The 17,582-nt window shown below is 42.0% G+C and overlaps 1 protein-coding gene across 6 annotated transcripts; it reads right to left on the minus strand.

Moving 5' to 3' along the window:
- Window positions 1-1,234: 1,234 nt before the first annotated feature.
- On the minus strand, window positions 1,235-13,078 carry AMIGO2 (adhesion molecule with Ig like domain 2). Of its 6 annotated transcripts, none has more exons than XM_048947831.1 (3): window positions 12,929-13,078; window positions 12,493-12,688; window positions 1,235-5,298 (listed from the first exon to the last, which is right to left on the minus strand). In XM_048947831.1, the coding sequence occupies exon 3, from the start codon at window positions 5,237-5,239 to the stop codon at window positions 3,674-3,676; it is 1,566 nt and encodes a 521-aa protein (XP_048803788.1). In that variant the 5' UTR covers window positions 5,240-5,298; window positions 12,493-12,688; window positions 12,929-13,078; the 3' UTR covers window positions 1,235-3,673. The 6 variants fall into 6 exon arrangements, with proteins under 6 accessions (XP_048803788.1, XP_048803779.1, XP_048803769.1 ...); XM_048947822.1 differs by having other exon boundaries at window positions 12,919-13,078; XM_048947812.1 differs by having other exon boundaries at window positions 12,909-13,078.
- Window positions 13,079-17,582: the final 4,504 nt, after the last annotated feature.

Here is a 17,582-nt window from a genome sequence, read left to right on the forward strand (position 1 = left end):
TCTTAATTGCTGAAAATATATATATATTTTCATAAATGAAAAGCATATCCTGTCTTCTTAAAAGCTACCATGGCCAATTCTTATAATTTAGAAGCCATTTGGAAACAGCTGTTTGGATATATCAATTAAATTGATCCAGCAACTTTGTGGCAGGTCCAGAAGCTATCTTCAGCAAGACAATCTTAACACAGAAAACAATTAAGGACCAGGTTGGAAATGGTTCCTGCATCTGTCATAGCCAAATGGTGAAAGATCAGCCTTTAATACCCCCAGTCTCACTAAAAAGAGAAGTGTGCTGGCAGGGATGGCTGGTGGTTATCCAAAGATAATAGTCACTTCTGAATTACTTTAGAGAAGGCCATAATGGCACACTTCGGCTCTGCTTCCTTCAAGATCAAGTTTATTTCCCATCAATTCAAGGACAGCAGAGGTTATTAGGAATACACATGCTACAGTCGAGATAAAAAAGCACCTTGTAGGAGTTTGATTTACTATAATATGAATAAACTTGTGCTATCCTTAATGAAAATTTATGCTTTAATTACGGTGGCCTAAGATTTTGCTTGTTCAGAAAAATGAGCTGTAAGTTTTTTGACACCATCATTAGCAATCCTTAGAAATCTATTCTTTTAAAAAAAGCATTAACGAGATGATAGACAGCACAGAGCACTGTTTACCCAAAAGCTAGTGGTGAACATCTGGCTGCAAGGACATGGCACTGGCTGTCATAACCAGCAATAGATGAAGGGCTGGTGTCAGGAAAGCACTCCTCGACTCCCTCAACTTCCAGCTCCATTGGTAACTGTTACATACAGTTGAGGGGCAGACATTCATTACATTTTGTGAGGTGGTCACCATCAGATACTTAGCCTTACTGAGGTCAGGAGGAGCACTCAACACCTTGCAGAAGTGATCTCACCCTGCATTAAAAATGTCCTTCAGCTCTTTGGTGTTTGCTGGAAGCTGTGACATGAAAACCAAGACAAGGACTAATGGGGAAGGCAAGGTGGTAGGACAGCTTCTCCAAAGGCTTCAGTTTTACCACCTTGCTCATATTCACAATTGCAACTCTGAGCACTGTGAAGCAGTCACTGAAATACAGCCAATTAATGAGAGCAAATACCCACTGCCCAGATCAACACTCAGCTGCTCCAGTCATCTGGCAGCATTGCTCTGATCCCACAAAACCTGATGCTCTTGGGATCTCTCCTTTTTTTTTTTTTTTAAATTTTATTTTATTTTTAAGATTATCTGGAGTTTCTAAAAGCTGCGTTAGTTCAAGGCAGTGTCACTGTCACATGAGTGGGGGAGCGGTCATATGCCCAGCCCAGCCGCAGAGGAGAGAAGCAGAGCTGGCAGGCAGCCACACAGGCACCAGGCTGCTTGCTTTTCCAGGCCAACTTGGAATTGACCATCAGAGCTCTTGTAAACACAGAAATCCGGGTCAATTAATGTTATGTATGACAACAGATCATAACATCTGCCCAGAGCTGTAACTGATATGCTCAGCTTTCCCTAGGAATATTTGCCTCAGTTTCCTGCTCTGTCTCTTCATAGTTTCAGCCCTGTCCCATGGTCCCCTCTTTGCACGAATTGGAGAGCACAGCAGCAGATCATGCAGCTTAATTAAAGTCTTCACAATAAAGAATCTTGAGAAGGAGACAGGGTCTTAAAAGTCAGGACTTTCCCTCATCAACAGATGGCCAAACTATATCTCTGATTTCAGTGAAGATAATCAATGTTTTTTTACATCAGACCTTACATGTAAACTTTCTGATTTTGTGTTAATGCCCATAAGCAGATAAAAAACACTACTCAATAGCAGAAGCTGTTTTAAATTTACGTAAATAAATGCATAAGTAAAAGACCCAAACCATGATGATCTTTCTCTTCTAAATACACATTATTCTGCTCCTGGAAAAGGAATTTCCATCTTACTTTTCCCTGAATAGCTGAATCAAAATCTCTTGCAGTTCTTTACTTCCACGTACATTGTGCACATCACAGCAATAACATTTCCTGATCTAAACTGTTTTCCAGCCTGCTTGCTTTCAGACAATTAGCTACACAGGACTTCTCCATAACAAATCAATTGTTAATAGCTTTGGCTAGGATGAATGTAAGCTTGAGCATGATGACACGCCTCTCAAAAGAAATCACAAAAAATGCAAGTGAATATTATGGTAAGTGTCAGAAGAATAAATTACAGTTGCCATGTCATATGGTCCTTTGACTGATTTTGTTCATCCTTTTCCACTTCAGTACATTCCCCAAAGTCATAATGAGTCAGATACACTCCAATTTTCTTTAGCAAGCTGTAATTCTTTGTAAAACTCCTTTGAAGTTGGCAGCATTCAATGTGAGAAAAACAGGCAAAGTCCTGCCCAGTCTGAAGGTAAGCAAACTTTAAATAAAAAATGGAAATTGCAATGATAACAGTATATTCTTTACAATAACATAACACTTCACATAACCAATGCTGCATGATCAACCTGGGATAATTTTACTGGGTTCATAAACTTTGGCAGTGATGCATCTGGGCAAGGAGAGAAGCAGTACATATAAGACAGGGCCAAGTCTAGAGAAAAACCACACTTTCTGAATTCACTGTGAGAAAATTATTCTGTAATATAAAGAAATGTATCAAAAGAGTGCATTTCCTCCTTCAGTAAAATAAATAAATAATCAGGGAAGCAAATTTTGTGAAATTGATGGAAAGCTGCACAATGAAGAAATAAAATGAGATTCTACCCTCACATTGCGAAATTATCTCTAAGCAGTAGTGATCCACCCCTAAGATGAAGCAGGAGCCCTGGGGACAGTGGCAAGCTTGTTCACCGTATGTGACATCATGCATACTGTGAGCAGTGTGGGATAGGACAACTGATAACAAGCAATCAGGTTATCACAGCTTAATGAGTTCCTGATGATTAGCTTGAGTTCTAATAACTGACAACTTTTATTCCTCTACTAATACAACTAAAATATAGCAAGTTAACTTTCACCAGTTTTTTCATGCATATATTTAAAAACCAATATAAGCAGTTTTCATGAGTAATTCCTCGATTAAGTTGTAAGTAAAATGAATACAACATCCCCTCCCCTTAAGGGTTTCAAACAGTTATTGGCAAATATGGTGACGGCCATAAATATTTATCCTGTACTGCTAGGCATCCTGAGAGCAAGTCTAATCTTTTTGTTCAGATCAGTCTTGGAAAACACATTTCCTCAATGATTTTAAAGTGGGCCTGTAAGAGGAACTTGAGGAAAGCTACACACTTTCCTCCATAGCCACCTAAGTTTGCTTATGTGGTCCCTGTAGATGAGCAGGATGCTCAGAACAACTGTGAGCCTTGTGTGGGGTCAGCCTCTGCTCCGAGACTGTATGCACTGGAAGCAGCACTAACTGTGGATGAGAGATGGCTGCGTGTGTCCCAGAGATTAATAGGCAAGCCTAGGATTGCACTGAAAATACTCATGTCAATGTCATCCTGTTGGCTTTTCTCAAGCAAGGTGTCACTTGTACTCACAAACAGAGGAGTCGAAGCTCAAGAACAGACAATAGATGCTTTTTTTAAAACATTTTCTCTCTTTATTTCTTTTTCCTGATAGTTGCTACAAGCAAAGGAGGTATTCAGAAATGTAACGGCACAATACAAATACAGGCAGCAAACTAAGTTGATGGCATGAAAGGTGTATCTGAGAACACAGAGTTGACAGAATCAGAGTCGGATTTTGTTCGAGTAGTTTTTAAGATACTCTCAGCAATGACATTGTCATTAGGAAACAGTTTTACTTTCCCGTTCTGACTGTGTTTTGGTTCATGTACGGGTTCCAGAAAAACCACTCGTTTGCCAGTGCTGGCCTTCTTCTCATCAGCAGGCAGCTCTTGGGGCGGTGTGGAGTTCAGTATGGATGTGTGGGCACTGCTTTGGTTCAGCTTCCTCTTCCTCCTCTTTGTCTTACATTGACACGGACAGGGGGTCAGGTAGAGATAAAGCAGTACTAAAACAATACTGGCTACGCAGGCAGCAAGGGTGGTAAAAGCTGTATTAAATGCTTCATGAGCATGAGGCCTGTTAACTGTGAAATTGCTGACATTTATTCTAACCTCTATGGTTTCATTTAATAGTCTTTTCTTATTTATTGCAGTGCAGGAGTACAGCCCAGAGTCCTCTAGCTGGGCATCAATTATCTCCAGGCTCCCATTATGAAACACCCTAAATTTGTTGGTCTCCATGTCTGGCTCCAGCAATTTATTCTCTGGACTAACCCAAACGAAGTGTGTGCCTGCATCGCTGATTCTGCTGTCACAGTGAACGATCAGCCTGTCACCCACCTGGGCATCATGAATAAATCCAAAGGCTTGAAAAGAGCTGTTGATGGTGCTTTCAGAGCAGTTGAGAAAGTTGTCATGCAGTAAAGGCTGTTTGTTGTAACCTCTTGGATCAGATCGCAATAAACAGGTGTACTCACTTTTGAAGTCCACCACAGAGCTGAAGTGCCTTTGATACCAGAAGATGAGCATAGAGTGCAGTGTGCAGTCACAATGAAATGGGTTGCCGTGAAGATAAACTCCGCTAAGGTGTTTGGCTGGCACTGAACTCAGGCGCTGAATAGGTATCGACTGGATGTGATTAAAGGAAATGTCCAGCAATAGGAGTTCTGTCAGCTTGTGCTTTCCAACAAACAGGTCCAATGGGAAATGCAAGAGCAAGTTATAGCTTAAATACAGTTTCTGTAATTTGTACAGTCCTCCAAAGGCTGAAGACTCTATATGCGTTATCTGATTGTTGTAAAGCAGAAGAACTTCCAGGGCCCCCAGCTCCTGAAATACAGGGCTGCCCAGTGTCTTCAGGCTGTTGGACGACAAGTCTAGGTACTTCAGGTTTGGGGTTGTGGAAAAGCTTCCAGTGATAATGCTGCTAATGCTGTTATGATTGATTATTAAAGTGTTCAGCTTCTCAAACAGCACTGGGACCCATTCAGGCTCTAAGAATCCAATTCTGTTATAACTCAGATCCAGCCTTTTCATACTTCTATAGAGATTTCCTGGCACCCGAGAGAGGTTCTTATTGGTGCAGCTTACGATATCGCTGGCACAGATGCAGGCTGTTGGACACATCCCTGGGGCACTGCCACTGACACTCACTGCAAAGACCAAGAGGCATGCCAGTGCTCTGCAGTTCACCTTACAGGCTCCAAGTCGAGTATGAAGTGCCCAGCAGTTTAAAGACATTGTCGCTGGCTCTTAGCTGGCTCCCAGTACTCCTTGCCACAGATTGTACGTGCTGTTAGCTGTGCACAAAGGAAGAATACAGAGGTACAGCATGTTAACCTTTAAGATTCATACCCTGCCTAATTTCTTGTGCATGTCTTCTCAGTAAATTCTTAATTCTTAATTAATTATTAGAGTTTCATATGCTTAGTTACAAAATCTAGCTGTTGTAATCTTAGTGTTGTTTTTTTGTAAATATGAAATTCAGCACTTACTTGTAATTTGTATTACAGGTTGTTTTTTTGTTTTTTTTTTTTTTTTTTCATAAAATGCAACCAGTCTTCAGTCTTGAACCAAGGAATGCAATTTCTGACAATTTAAAATCAGGAATGTTTATCTGTGGAACATAACTGGGCAATGGTATCCCCCAGGTATTTCCAAATCAACCCAGACAGAAAACAATGGATGCAGAATAAAAACCAACCAACCAACCAACCAACCACAACAACAACAAAACCCTTTATAAAAAAATATTTTCTTGCCTAGCAAAGTGTAGTTGCAACATGTGTTTCTTCCCAATCAGAGAATGAAATTTTGAATACTCAGCATTAAGTGTCTTTAAAGAACCCAAATTCCATGTTCAGTAATGCATCGTACAGGTAGCATCAGCCTGTTTTTAAAGACATACAAGATGACTGCATTGGGTTTACGTGGCAAGGTTTTGGTAGAACTGGGCTTCAATGATGGCCTCAGTGAGCAGAGCTGGGAGAGCTGCAGTCCATGGGAAACCCGCATGGGATCAGTTTGGGCAGGATGGCATCTGTGGGAGGACACGTGGAGCAGAGGAGAGGCAGAGATGAAGCATCATGGGCTGACAGCAGCCCCCATTCCCTGTTCCCCTGTACTGGGGGAGGAAGCAGAAAAGGATAGATGGGGATGGAAGATATTTTCAGGTGGTTTTTAGTACTCACTGCTCTAGTCTGTCAGCAACAGGCAATGAATTATATTGATCTCCCTACACTGAGTCTGCTGTATCCGTGATGGTAAATGGGGACTGATCTCCCTTATCTAAACCCTTGAGCTTTTTCCATTGTATGTTGTCCTCATCTTCCTTTTGAGGAGGAAAGAACAGTGTGGTGGAAATTAGCTGCCACCAGGGTGAAACCACCACCACATCCAACAGGAATGTTTCACATTCTGTTGCTTTTACATTAACCAAAATAATTGTAGAGGAGAAAAATTTTCCACGCTGGTGCCCACCTCAAGCAGAAGTCTGGGGAACTTTCGGTTAGGATGACTCAACTGTTTCACTGAAGTCATTAAAGGGAAAAATATTTTGCTCATATTTAAGTATTAAGAACAAAATCTACCATACTCTTTTTTGAGAATATTTTAGTGTCACTACAACTTGAAGCAGGGACTCAAAATTTGACAGGGTAGTGGTTCTGTGCCAAAGTATATGGTTTTTGATTTTTTTTTTGGCCATCTCCTAGGAAAATCTACACATAATTAGCAGAGTAATTAACATTTCTGTTCACTCTTGCTCTCCCTGGATACCTGTTCAGAGTTTGCCACCAAATTCCCAGGTGAATCAATATGCATTGATTATCCCCACCCTTTCATAGATCAAATGTGGTATTCAACTCCCACATACCGAACTTGTTCTCATTTCTCTGATCTCACCCACCCGTTGGTACAGTATGAGGAGGACAACCCCACCAACATCTGCTCTGTGCTGCTGATTGTGGCTGTGTCCCAGAGCTGGGAGATGGGAGGCTGCCTGTGGGCAGCAGGGAGAAACAAATGGAAATCAAGTGGAGAGGAGCAGAATAAAAGGAGAAGTTGTACTCTATTGACGAGGGGAGGTGGGTGAAGAAAGGATAGAAGTGTTAAGATCTAAAGTGTGGAGGACTAATGTAGAGATGCAGCCAAAGAAGGAGTTAAGGGGAAAAGGAAGGTAAAAAATGCACAGGGAAGGAAGGGTAAAATCAGGAAAGAAGGATTCTGCCAGTGGAGCATCATTATTGTAACTAATGAAGCAACTAGGATTCAGTAGTTAAGAAGCCATGAGCACGCAGAAGTCCTGTAAAGCAGATAAGACAAGAGTAGATAGGAAAGGGATAAAGGACATGAGGAGGATTGAGAATAAGAGAGGCAAATGTTTCAAGAGGCAAATCTTGGAACACACTTCTCCAGAGAATTTGCATTTGCTACTTGTGAACCTAAGATTGTCTATGCAGTCAATTTATGTGAAATGCACTAATTTCTACTCACCTCTCAGTTCCTTATCCCTCTCCTCTCTAACCCTCTGCCAAGCTGGCAGGTGCTGTCTTCTGCCAACAAGACATCTACTCATAAGCCAAATTGTAGAAGATGTGCTATGAATCCAGAGAGTTGAACCTTCTAATGACTCATTAAAAGAAGAAATATGAAGGCAGCAGAAGGGGAGAGTTCGCCCTTCATGAAAATCTATAAAAATTTATACAATGTGTTTAAATGCTCGCATTCCCAAAAACTATATTAAGAGAATAACAGGACTTCCAAGTCAAGTATTTAAAAATTGAAGTGTCACAATTAAGGTTTTCTGTGCCAATTTAGACTCTTATTACAGTTCTTAGTTAATGATCACTCATATTTATTTCCCCCCTAAAAACTTTCCTCACATTGTGCATAGGATTTGAGGAACATTGAAAAGGGCTAAGTAAATGCCTGTACATGAGAACTGGAACATATCCAAGTCTCTGCCACAGAATTCCTGTGATGTCAGTGTATTATGTGAAGTGATGACTGTTAGAAAATCATGAATACATTATTGTCACCATCTTGAGACTGAAAAAATAATGAACTTCTATATACTAAACTTAGGAAAGACTGGTCTGAAGAAGCGTTGAGATGAGATTCTAAGTGTTATAACTCTACCTAGCACTTTTGATTATAAGGTCCCCTCCCTTCTTCACTGTGTATAAAATGGAGGTAGAAACATGATCTTAACTACAGCACGTTAGTGCTGTACCACAGGTACATTGCGAAAATAAATCAACTCATTAGACTTCTATTGAGACACTGGAACAGTTTGCCCAGTGAGATCGTGGATTCCCCCTCTCTAGAAGCATTCAAGGCCAGGCTGGATGGGGCTTTGAGCAACCTGGTCTAGAAGAAGGTGTCCTTGCCTGTAGCAGGGGGTTGGAACTAGGTGATCTTAAAGGTCCCTTCCAACGCAAACCATTCTATGATTTTATGAATAAAAGCTTACTGTCAAGATTTATAAAGTCTTCTACAATTTTAGGTCCTACTGGAGTATCTAACTAATTGTCAGTGAAAAGTTAGGAACCATGAGGAACTATTTTTTAATGAGCCCTAAGCACGTAACATAAAAGTTTTTGCTAGTTAGCCTGTCTTTTATGGAAAAGAAAAACTAATAGATAGATATAAGCTCTTCTAGAGGCAGTGATCTATGAAATCATTAGAGAAATGACGATCAGGAACTATATCTGTACTCCTGTGTGCATGTTTATTGGATGTAGTACATGAGGCACAATGGAAACACTGAAAAAAGATTTTAATAACTGCTCATTCAGTTAGTACATTGCTTGAAACAAGATATCTGAAAATTATATACCATAAAACTAGATAAATAAAGACTAAATTATAATGGATTCATAAAATGGAAGACTGTTGTTGCATAGGTTGGCTTTCCTGCTAATATTTGAATACCAGATTTTGCAGCAACTGCAGTCTAGTTCTGCATGGAACTGCACTTGCAAAATGATGAATGGCACTTTCAAAATCAGCTTGTACATTGAATGTAACTGGAATCCTGGAGATACTCCAAATGGAGTGTACAGGTCAATGCTCATTTTGGGAAGGCTTACCATGCTTAATACACCAAATAGCCTTGCTTATTTTTTTCTGTCCATACTTACAACTCACTCAGCAGAAACTCTGACCTAGTTCACAACCATAGCCCAAAGGCAGTTTTGGGGCTGGTGTAAATCAGCATTGTACCTTTGAGTTCTAAGGAATAGAACCAGTCTGCAATGGCTGAAAATTTGTTTGCCCATTTCCAAAGCTCAATAAAGTTGCCAAATGAGAACTGTTTTGGATGACAGCTTGCTTGGCAAGGCAAAACCAAATTACGAGCACCATACTCATACTGACATACTAGAAGCCAAACCACGTTATTTTGAGTACACTGCCAAGCCCAATTCACAGTGCAGTGACTTCATCCTCAGTAGGGTCTTTGATCTTCGGGAGAGTAAGACTACTGAGGTGTAACTTGCTCCATCCTTTTGGAGTACTTGTGTTCTCCACAACTTCAGTGCAAATCGCACAGGCTGGTGGAAAACTAAGAATGCTAAACATAAATATTCATAATCTACATCACAATTTGAATCCATTTAAAGTGGTTGCATGAACAATGTAAAGATTGGTAACACACAGCTTTTAATTGGCAAGGAAGAATAAGGCCTACAATCAGCCTTATGTTAAGATTTTCATTTTATTTCATCCCAGTAACATTACTTCAGGTCTTATAAAAGTACTACTTCACAAATTTCAATATTACATATTTTCTCAGTTTTCGTATTTGCTATTAAATTCTAGAAGCTAACATGTGCCAGCAGGCTCCAGCTAAATACTTCATCCTTATTTCTGAATGAAATGGGTAACTTTTTTGAGTGAAGGGCATGGCTGAGGGGTTTTGACTTGAATTCTTTTCAAAGAAATAATTTCTTTGCGATGTTTAAGTGTGATATTTTAAGTTCACTGCCAAAAAAACACAGTATTTCCTGAGATGAATCATCTATGCAGTAATGGTGCATGGTTCTTAACTGTTTGAGAAGAAATGCAAGACATTCTCATTTCATAGGGAATATCCTCTACTGCCAGTAACAGCTCAATTTACTGCAACAAATCAGCTCCTAGAGGATTTGGCTCTTGGTTTTGATGTTTTTTAAGGTTTTTAGAAGTAATAAGCAACTAGATCTGCTTATGGAAAAAGAAAATGCTGAACACTGTGCGTTTCCTCACTATCGGTTATCTTTGCAAAAATCAACTAATGCTCTAAACAGTAATTTCCGCTTTCTCTAGGTTATCTCTGCATCAGCATTCTCTTTTCCTATAATTATCTCCAGGCTTACTGCTTTTTCTTCCAAATAAACTTATATACCCAGGTAACTCTCTCAGTTCAAGATTCTGCTAAAACAAATAAACAAACAAACAAACAAAAAAATTCACAAAAAAAAAAACCCCTCAAACAAGTCTCTTAATTTAAGTAGAGAAAGGGACTGAAGATCACAAGCCAATTGAATGCTTTTGTAAACACTACCACCAGTCTTTTCAATGTTAAAATGGATTGATCTGTGCTCTACAGTGGGCTGACACATTCTGCTCTGTGAAAATGCAAATAAACAGCCTGCCAATACCACACAAGTACTGTTGAGTTATAGATTTGAGAATTCAAACCCTACAACAATACTGAAGACTTCAGTCTACCCTCCAGAAAGTCCACACTGTTTCCACATCTCCTAAGTGTTCTCCTTGTGTCACATTCAGTTCCCAGTCCTATCTCCTCTCTATCTGCCTACCTTGTCAGCCCACAAGCCACTCACCCAACTCTGCACTTCCCACTCACTTGAAGGTCCACACAGCTGCTCTCCCCCTTTCCCCTCTCTAGGTATCAGATGGATAAAAGCTGCATTAATTAAATACAATAACAGTGGAAATGAAGCAGAGATGGCTCAGGTGCTAGAAGTGTTTCTTCACAGTCTATTTTTTTCCCCTATGGCATTTAAAAAAACTTTTATCACAAATATGGAAAAAAAAAAACAAAACCAACAGACTGTCAAAATGAGATTTTATTAATTAACAGTAACAATATTATACGAGTACAATTATTAATACTTTTAATTCTAACTTTACAAATCCTGCTTCAGTACATGATAGAAATATTAATAATTGCAAACAGACTAATGGCATCATACATAATTAACCTTTTAAAATGTTACACTTACAAGAAAGGTCTGCACAAACTTCCTCTCCTAGTGTGTGCCCGTGGTGGGGAAGCTGTCACCTCTCTCAGCATCCAGGATGAATTCTGCTTTTAACGCTCCAGGGTGGGAAGGCACTCCCTGCATCAAAGCTGCCTCTGCAGCTGTGTTCAGCATTTCTGAGTGGGCAGAGCAGGATTACCCAGCCATCATAATCCGTGAGGTTTAGTGACATGATGGATCTGAGAGCAGAGGCTGCTGGTGAACTACATCTGGGCGATGTATTGATATTCTGGACTAAATCCCAGAACTGGCTTAAATTGTGCTTGGTGCAAGACCCAACTGTGATGAAAAATGGCCTTGCATCACCTTTGCAGCAAGCTGACCCCGAGGTCAGTCTGGCAAATTGAGTGTTCTCTGTAGCCAGCACCTGGCCAGAACTCAGCAGTGTTGGAGAGATGGATTTGTCCTACTAACTTCACCTACATAAAACTATTTCTCCCACTCATCTTTCACTGAAGACTGAATTTCTCTGAAGGCAGATTAATTTTTTTTTTTGCACCCATGAAAATGCAGTTGGCTTAAAGAAAGCTAAGATGCAGATGAACAACTGGGTGATGTACCACTGAAGCTGAGCTGGGCTTATCAGCAGCAATCCATCTATGGCACTGCTGCCTGCATGAAGGAATCACTCTGCAGCTCTTCTCCCTCTTAAAAGAGCACGAGAGAAATTCTCTCAGCAAAACAACAATGCCTCCTTTTTGACATCCTACTTCGCAAACTAAGATACATCCTAGCTCCAACCTTGCAAATGACTTCAGTTGCTAAGGAGATAATCAAATAATTAGGAAAAAGGCAGTGACAAACAGTGGTGCCTCCAATACACCAGCAGCAACCAGCCTCCAAGCAATGCCAGATCTTACGAAAGTTTAGTTGCCCAGCGTAGGATCCTCACCGCCTCCAACAGCTTCTCTGGCAGGCTACGCTCCCGAGAAGCCTCTCTCCGCGCTATGGGGGCTCCCAACAGTGCCCCGAAGGCAGTGCCGGCCGCAGCCATCAGTCGGGGGGCAAAGTTTCGGCGGACCCGGGACCACGCCGCCTTCCAGCACCGCACCGCCACTCTCCTCCCGTCTCCCCGGGCACTCAACACCGCTCCCCGGCGGAGCCGCGGGACGAGCGGGGAGAGGCCGCGTTTCGACCGCCGCTGCCCACGGAGCGCCCAAGCGCAGACCGCGCTCCATCCCCGCAGCTCCTCGCCCGCCCTCTGCCAAGCTGGGGCCGATTTACCTGGAGCGCCCGGCGGTCGCCTCATAGCCGAGGAGAGCGGGGCCGGCCCTGCCGCTTCCAGCCCCGCATGCTCCGCTCCGCTCCTCTCGCACTCTGCCGCCGTGCCGGCTGGGGGAAGTTCGGAGCCGCCGAGCGCGCCAGCGGCACCGCTGCGCTGCGCTTCGCTTCCCCAGGCAGAACTGGCCGCCGCCCGGGGCTGGCACACAGCCCGACGAAGGACGAGAAGAGAAAACAACAGACTATCTATCAGCCGCGGCACAGAGCTGTTGCCGGGGCTTTTATCCCCTCTCGGCCCCGCCGCATCCTCGCCGCGCCACTTCCGCGGCAGCGGGACGGAGCCCTCGGTGTCCCGGGGAGGGGCGCGCCACCGCCCCGCTCCGCCTCCCGCCCCCTGCGCGGCCGCGCCCGCTCCTCACCGCTCCTCACCGCTCCTCACCGCGGCTGCCCGGGCGGCGGTCTCCGACAACTTTCCGCCGAGCGCGGGCAGGGCTCCCACGGCCACATCTGGGCTCGCTCCGCCGCCGCCGCGCAGGGTTCGTGGGAGGGCGCAGCGGCGGACGCCCGGTCCCCGATTAATGCGTGGCAGCTCCCTTTGCGCTGAGGGAGGCGGAACCGCAGGGCAGAGAAATTCAAAAGGCATTGTTCTGGAAAAAAAATTCTCCAGTTAATTAAATGATCGGAAACGAGAGAGGCTCCGCAGTGAAACGAGCTTTTATGAGAATAAACGAGTCTACCAAATGATACAAGGAGATATCTAAAATTAATTGTCGCGGCTGTGGCTTGTCTGGGGCAGGGGATCTGAGGGAGAGCTGCTTCAAGTGGGGAAGTGTGACTGGGTCAGAAGGAGGCAAAGCTGCAGCCGAAAGCCTCAGAAAACCCTTCCTTTCATCCAGGGCGATCTTTAACCTTCTCCAGTGAAGTTTTACACTAATTTCCCTCATCATTTAGAGTACCCTGTGTTTAGAGACTGAAGCTGAGCAGAGACTACTTCAGTAAATAACAAAGACTGTAGATTTGTTGTCATTAAGGAATACAGTTTATAGAATAAGTCTCAATAAATGGGCTTGTGTATAAAAGCTTTTGTTAATTGCAACTTTTCTTCCAAGGGCATATAACAAACTGTTTTTTGATGAGTGTTTATGGCTGCATATAATATCCAAGGAATCCTTCTTGCCATAAAATTAATGCTACAAGCAAACTGGAATTCTTCAGTATGGTAAAAGGGATCTGTTAAAAATGTGATTTAATATAGGTTAACATCTGATAAAACTGTGTACTATTGATTTCAAAGATGTCTAGATCACCGTCTTCTCAACTTTTTTATTAATCATTCATATTCTGTATTTAATTCCTGCATTTCTCTCTTGGGATGATGGATCAGAAAAACTGTTAACCTCCAGGTTACTGATCTGACGCTGTTCAGTTTCAGACACTCCAGCAGAATATTCATCTGTTTAAAGTATCTAGTTTTTTCATTTAGAGGAAACCATTAAACCATTGTTGTCTCAGTATATCAAAACAGTAGGTGGCAATAAGTTGAATAAACGAGTCTACCAAATGATACAGACTGCTAGTACACTCTGAAGAAGAAAACATTAAAGTTTTATTTCCTTCCCCTCCTATAAAAGCTGAAAATACTGAGCCTGAATTCTTAGAGTTCTGCTTGTGGAATGGAGATGTGAAAGCTCATGGAGCGGCCATCCATTTATATTTACACAGCATCACCAAACCATAGATCATGCTGAGTTGGAAGGTACTACAAAGATCTTTGAGTCTAACTCCTGGCTCAACACAGGACCACTCAAAACTCAAACCCTGTATCTGAGAGCTTTGTTCAAACACTTCTTGAACTCTGGCATCTTGGGGCTGTGATTTTGCAATCTTTTTAAAATAATCTGGTTTTAAAATACTAACAATTTGAACTGCAGTTTGTTCAGACCTTGGTAGGTGCGAAGCACTGATGGGTGCAGTGGTGGCACTGATTGCAGACAAGTTATTTAGGTTCCAACCATGAAGTCTTGATGTAGTTATAATCGCTTTGGGGAGGCAGGATCTCAGTCAGAGTGAAGTGTCTAATACTTAAGGCAATAAGAACTATTCTTTCCAATTTCACTTTTTCTTCTTAATGCTGCCTGGGATTTTCTTTTGTCTGGAAGTCAGTGCCCAGATGCTGAAGAAATCAGCAGGAGTGGTGATGATCCCTACGTGATCTGCTCAGCTTCTGGATAGAGGCCATCTGCCAATAAGCAGATTTTGCACAGAAATCATGCTCTTGGGATGTATCAAACAGTCTGAAAGGTGTTCAAAACTACAGGGTTCAGTAAATACAGCTGCTTGTGAGCCCAGCAACTCTTTGTTGAGGCTGAATGTTGACAAGTTTGCTCTTGGCATGATGTAGTCAGATACATTGTGCAACTTCTCAGCCTAAAGGTGCTTTTGACACTTGTTACACACTAAATTGCAAGGAAGACTGTTTTCCAGTATTGGACTTGTATGAGAACAATTGGTAATTAGATTTCTTCTACCAAATGGCACTGGTGGAAAAACAGCCCCTATTGAAAATCTTTGTTGATCTTGTGTGGGCACAAACTGTGTGACGCTGACAGTCCGTTAATTAGGACATAAAACCTTTCTCATGACAATCTGTACAAATGTAAGGTTTCTGGCATCACCGCAGAGATTTCTGTTGCAGAGAATTGCTGATAGCTGTCTCTTTCTTCCAAAAGCATCAGGATCCTGTCTGTGTTTTCCTGCCCCTGTACAAAACTATCTATTAGAGTGAAAGCTTTTCTGTGATGGAACTGTTCTTGTTTTCATGTCCTGTGCAATGCCAGGAGACTGATGGGCTACAGAAGGGCTTTTAATAACGATATTCCTCTCATGCTCTTGAAAGCCCCCACAAATACAGAAATGTCTATAGTATCTTTGAAAAAGCTCCTTTCAGTAAAACAGCAACTTTATTACAGCTGCATCATTAAACTAATCATTAAAGGATTCTTTTTTCAGAAAAAAAAGAATCCCCCTCCCACCTCCTTCCCAAAATCAGGATCCTGATTCAACATGGCTTCAGGGAATTTACAGTCCCTTCATGAGCAAGTGACAAAAATGTTGTGCTAGGGACTAATTAGGAGCAGTCAGTGGGCTGCTGAAAGAAGGGAAAACCCTCCACATCTCCTGTAACACGCTGCTTTTGTCGGAAGCATCATTATTACCATAGTACTCACACTGGAAGAAGGAGGCCCAGGCTTCAGTTTAAGGTCTGCTTATATAAATTATAGCCATTAGTCTGTGTGCAATAAAATGAGCTAGACAGCTGTCTTCCTTTCTGTGATTCGTGTCTCAATCCTCACTTAATGATGTTACAATGTAATCCAGCCTGATGGCCAGGAGACTTCTGTGAGCTGTGCAGCTCTGGGCTGCAATCCCATGTGCACAAGCTCTGAAGTACTGCCGGCAGGCAGGGAAGCAAACTGCAGGAGGATTTACCACCCATTTGTGTATACCTAGGTGAAACAGTATCTCCTTTTAACCCAGCCATGATTCAGAATAGAATGATGGCTAACGCCGTATTTAGAATAAAGTCTATATCATACATCTTTGACAACATCTAGTGGGTCAAGTCCCATAAGCGAGAGTGCTGAGTCTGTGGATCCTGTATGGGCTTCAGTGTGAGCTATGCAAAACAGACACCAGTCCAGTCAGTGCTGTAATGCTTTCAGCCTGCCCTGAAGCAGAACACAACTGCTGTCATGTCTGGGTCAAACACTGCTGTGCTTCAGGTGTTGACAAGAGCAAAAGTCAGGGCTGGTAGAGAAAACAGAAGCAGGATTTGATGCTGTCAGTGTGTAGCAGATGCTGAGAGGACTGTCACCTCAGAACTGTAGTTGCTCTTACCAGTTTTATTTTCTGACCAGTCTGAGGCTGTTCCCCATGCACATCTCTTCCACTCCATCAGGGCCTGCTCACCAGCCTCAGTCTCAAGGAGGTTGGCCTCTTTCCGTCTTTCTGATGAAAAACTCCTTTTTACTCCCACATGTGAATGAGTGCTAGTCATTAGACTGAGGAGAAAGAAAAGAAATGAGTGATTCTTTACCCAGCAACTGAAACTCTTACTTTGAAGGACCATGCTCTCTTTCTACCCTGGCAAACAGCTCCTTGCTCCCTATTCTTAGGCCTTCAGAATTGCCTTTTTTTTACACTCTGTCATTCAAACCTGCTCTCTCCCTCTTTATTTTCAGATTTATAGATCTGACTGGAATGTTCAAAGAGCTAAGGAGTATCATCAGTATGAAGCTTCTTTCTGAAGTATCATGTTTGCCAAATTGCCACCAGCTAGTAAGTATTGTTGAGCAGGGAGACAGAGTGGCTAGCATTCAACTGAAGTTCTCATTAGAGGGGAGTATACTTCAGGATAAAAGCTTTTCAGTACTTCTGTTTATTGATTTGACCCTGAGTTCTCATCCTTTCTCATTTGAATGCTTCTTTAGAACCCAAAACATCAGTTCATCTCTTTGGCAGACTTCTGCTTATCACATGAACTTCTAGGATGTCTTTGCTATCTCCATCAGATAAAACTTAGATGTCTTGGTCTGAGAACTAAATTGATTTATTTTTCTTTAAGGGTTGTCTTGGGCATCTCTGCCATCAGGTTTGAGTATAACTCAGAGAACATGCAGTTCGCATCCTGGTTTCTAAAACTGTGACAGAACTTGAATCTAGGTACTCACAATACAAAAAACTCCTTTACAATTGTTATGAAAAATAAATCAGCATTCCAAAATATATGTTTATTTTGACCACTGAATCCTGAAAATTTGAAGATAAGACAAATGATAGAGAACCAGTGGCTGGTGTGTCCTCATGGATTGTTTGGCTCCTTAAGTTTTCAGATCTCAGATACACAGAGACCTTGTTAAGTAGTCTTCCAAATACTGCATCACATTTACATGCAAGGAAGACATCGTTAAGCACAGGAGGATAATTTATTTTCATTTTCTATTCCAAAGGCAGCACTTGAGAAAATGTTACAAATTAACAGAAAGTTATTGGTTCACTCAATTTAGCCTTTAATAGTAAGAACATTTGGGAAA

The sequence above is a fragment of the Lagopus muta genome, chromosome 1 (genome assembly GCF_023343835.1).
Source record: "Lagopus muta isolate bLagMut1 chromosome 1, bLagMut1 primary, whole genome shotgun sequence".
Taxonomy (NCBI): domain Eukaryota; kingdom Metazoa; phylum Chordata; class Aves; order Galliformes; family Phasianidae; genus Lagopus; species Lagopus muta.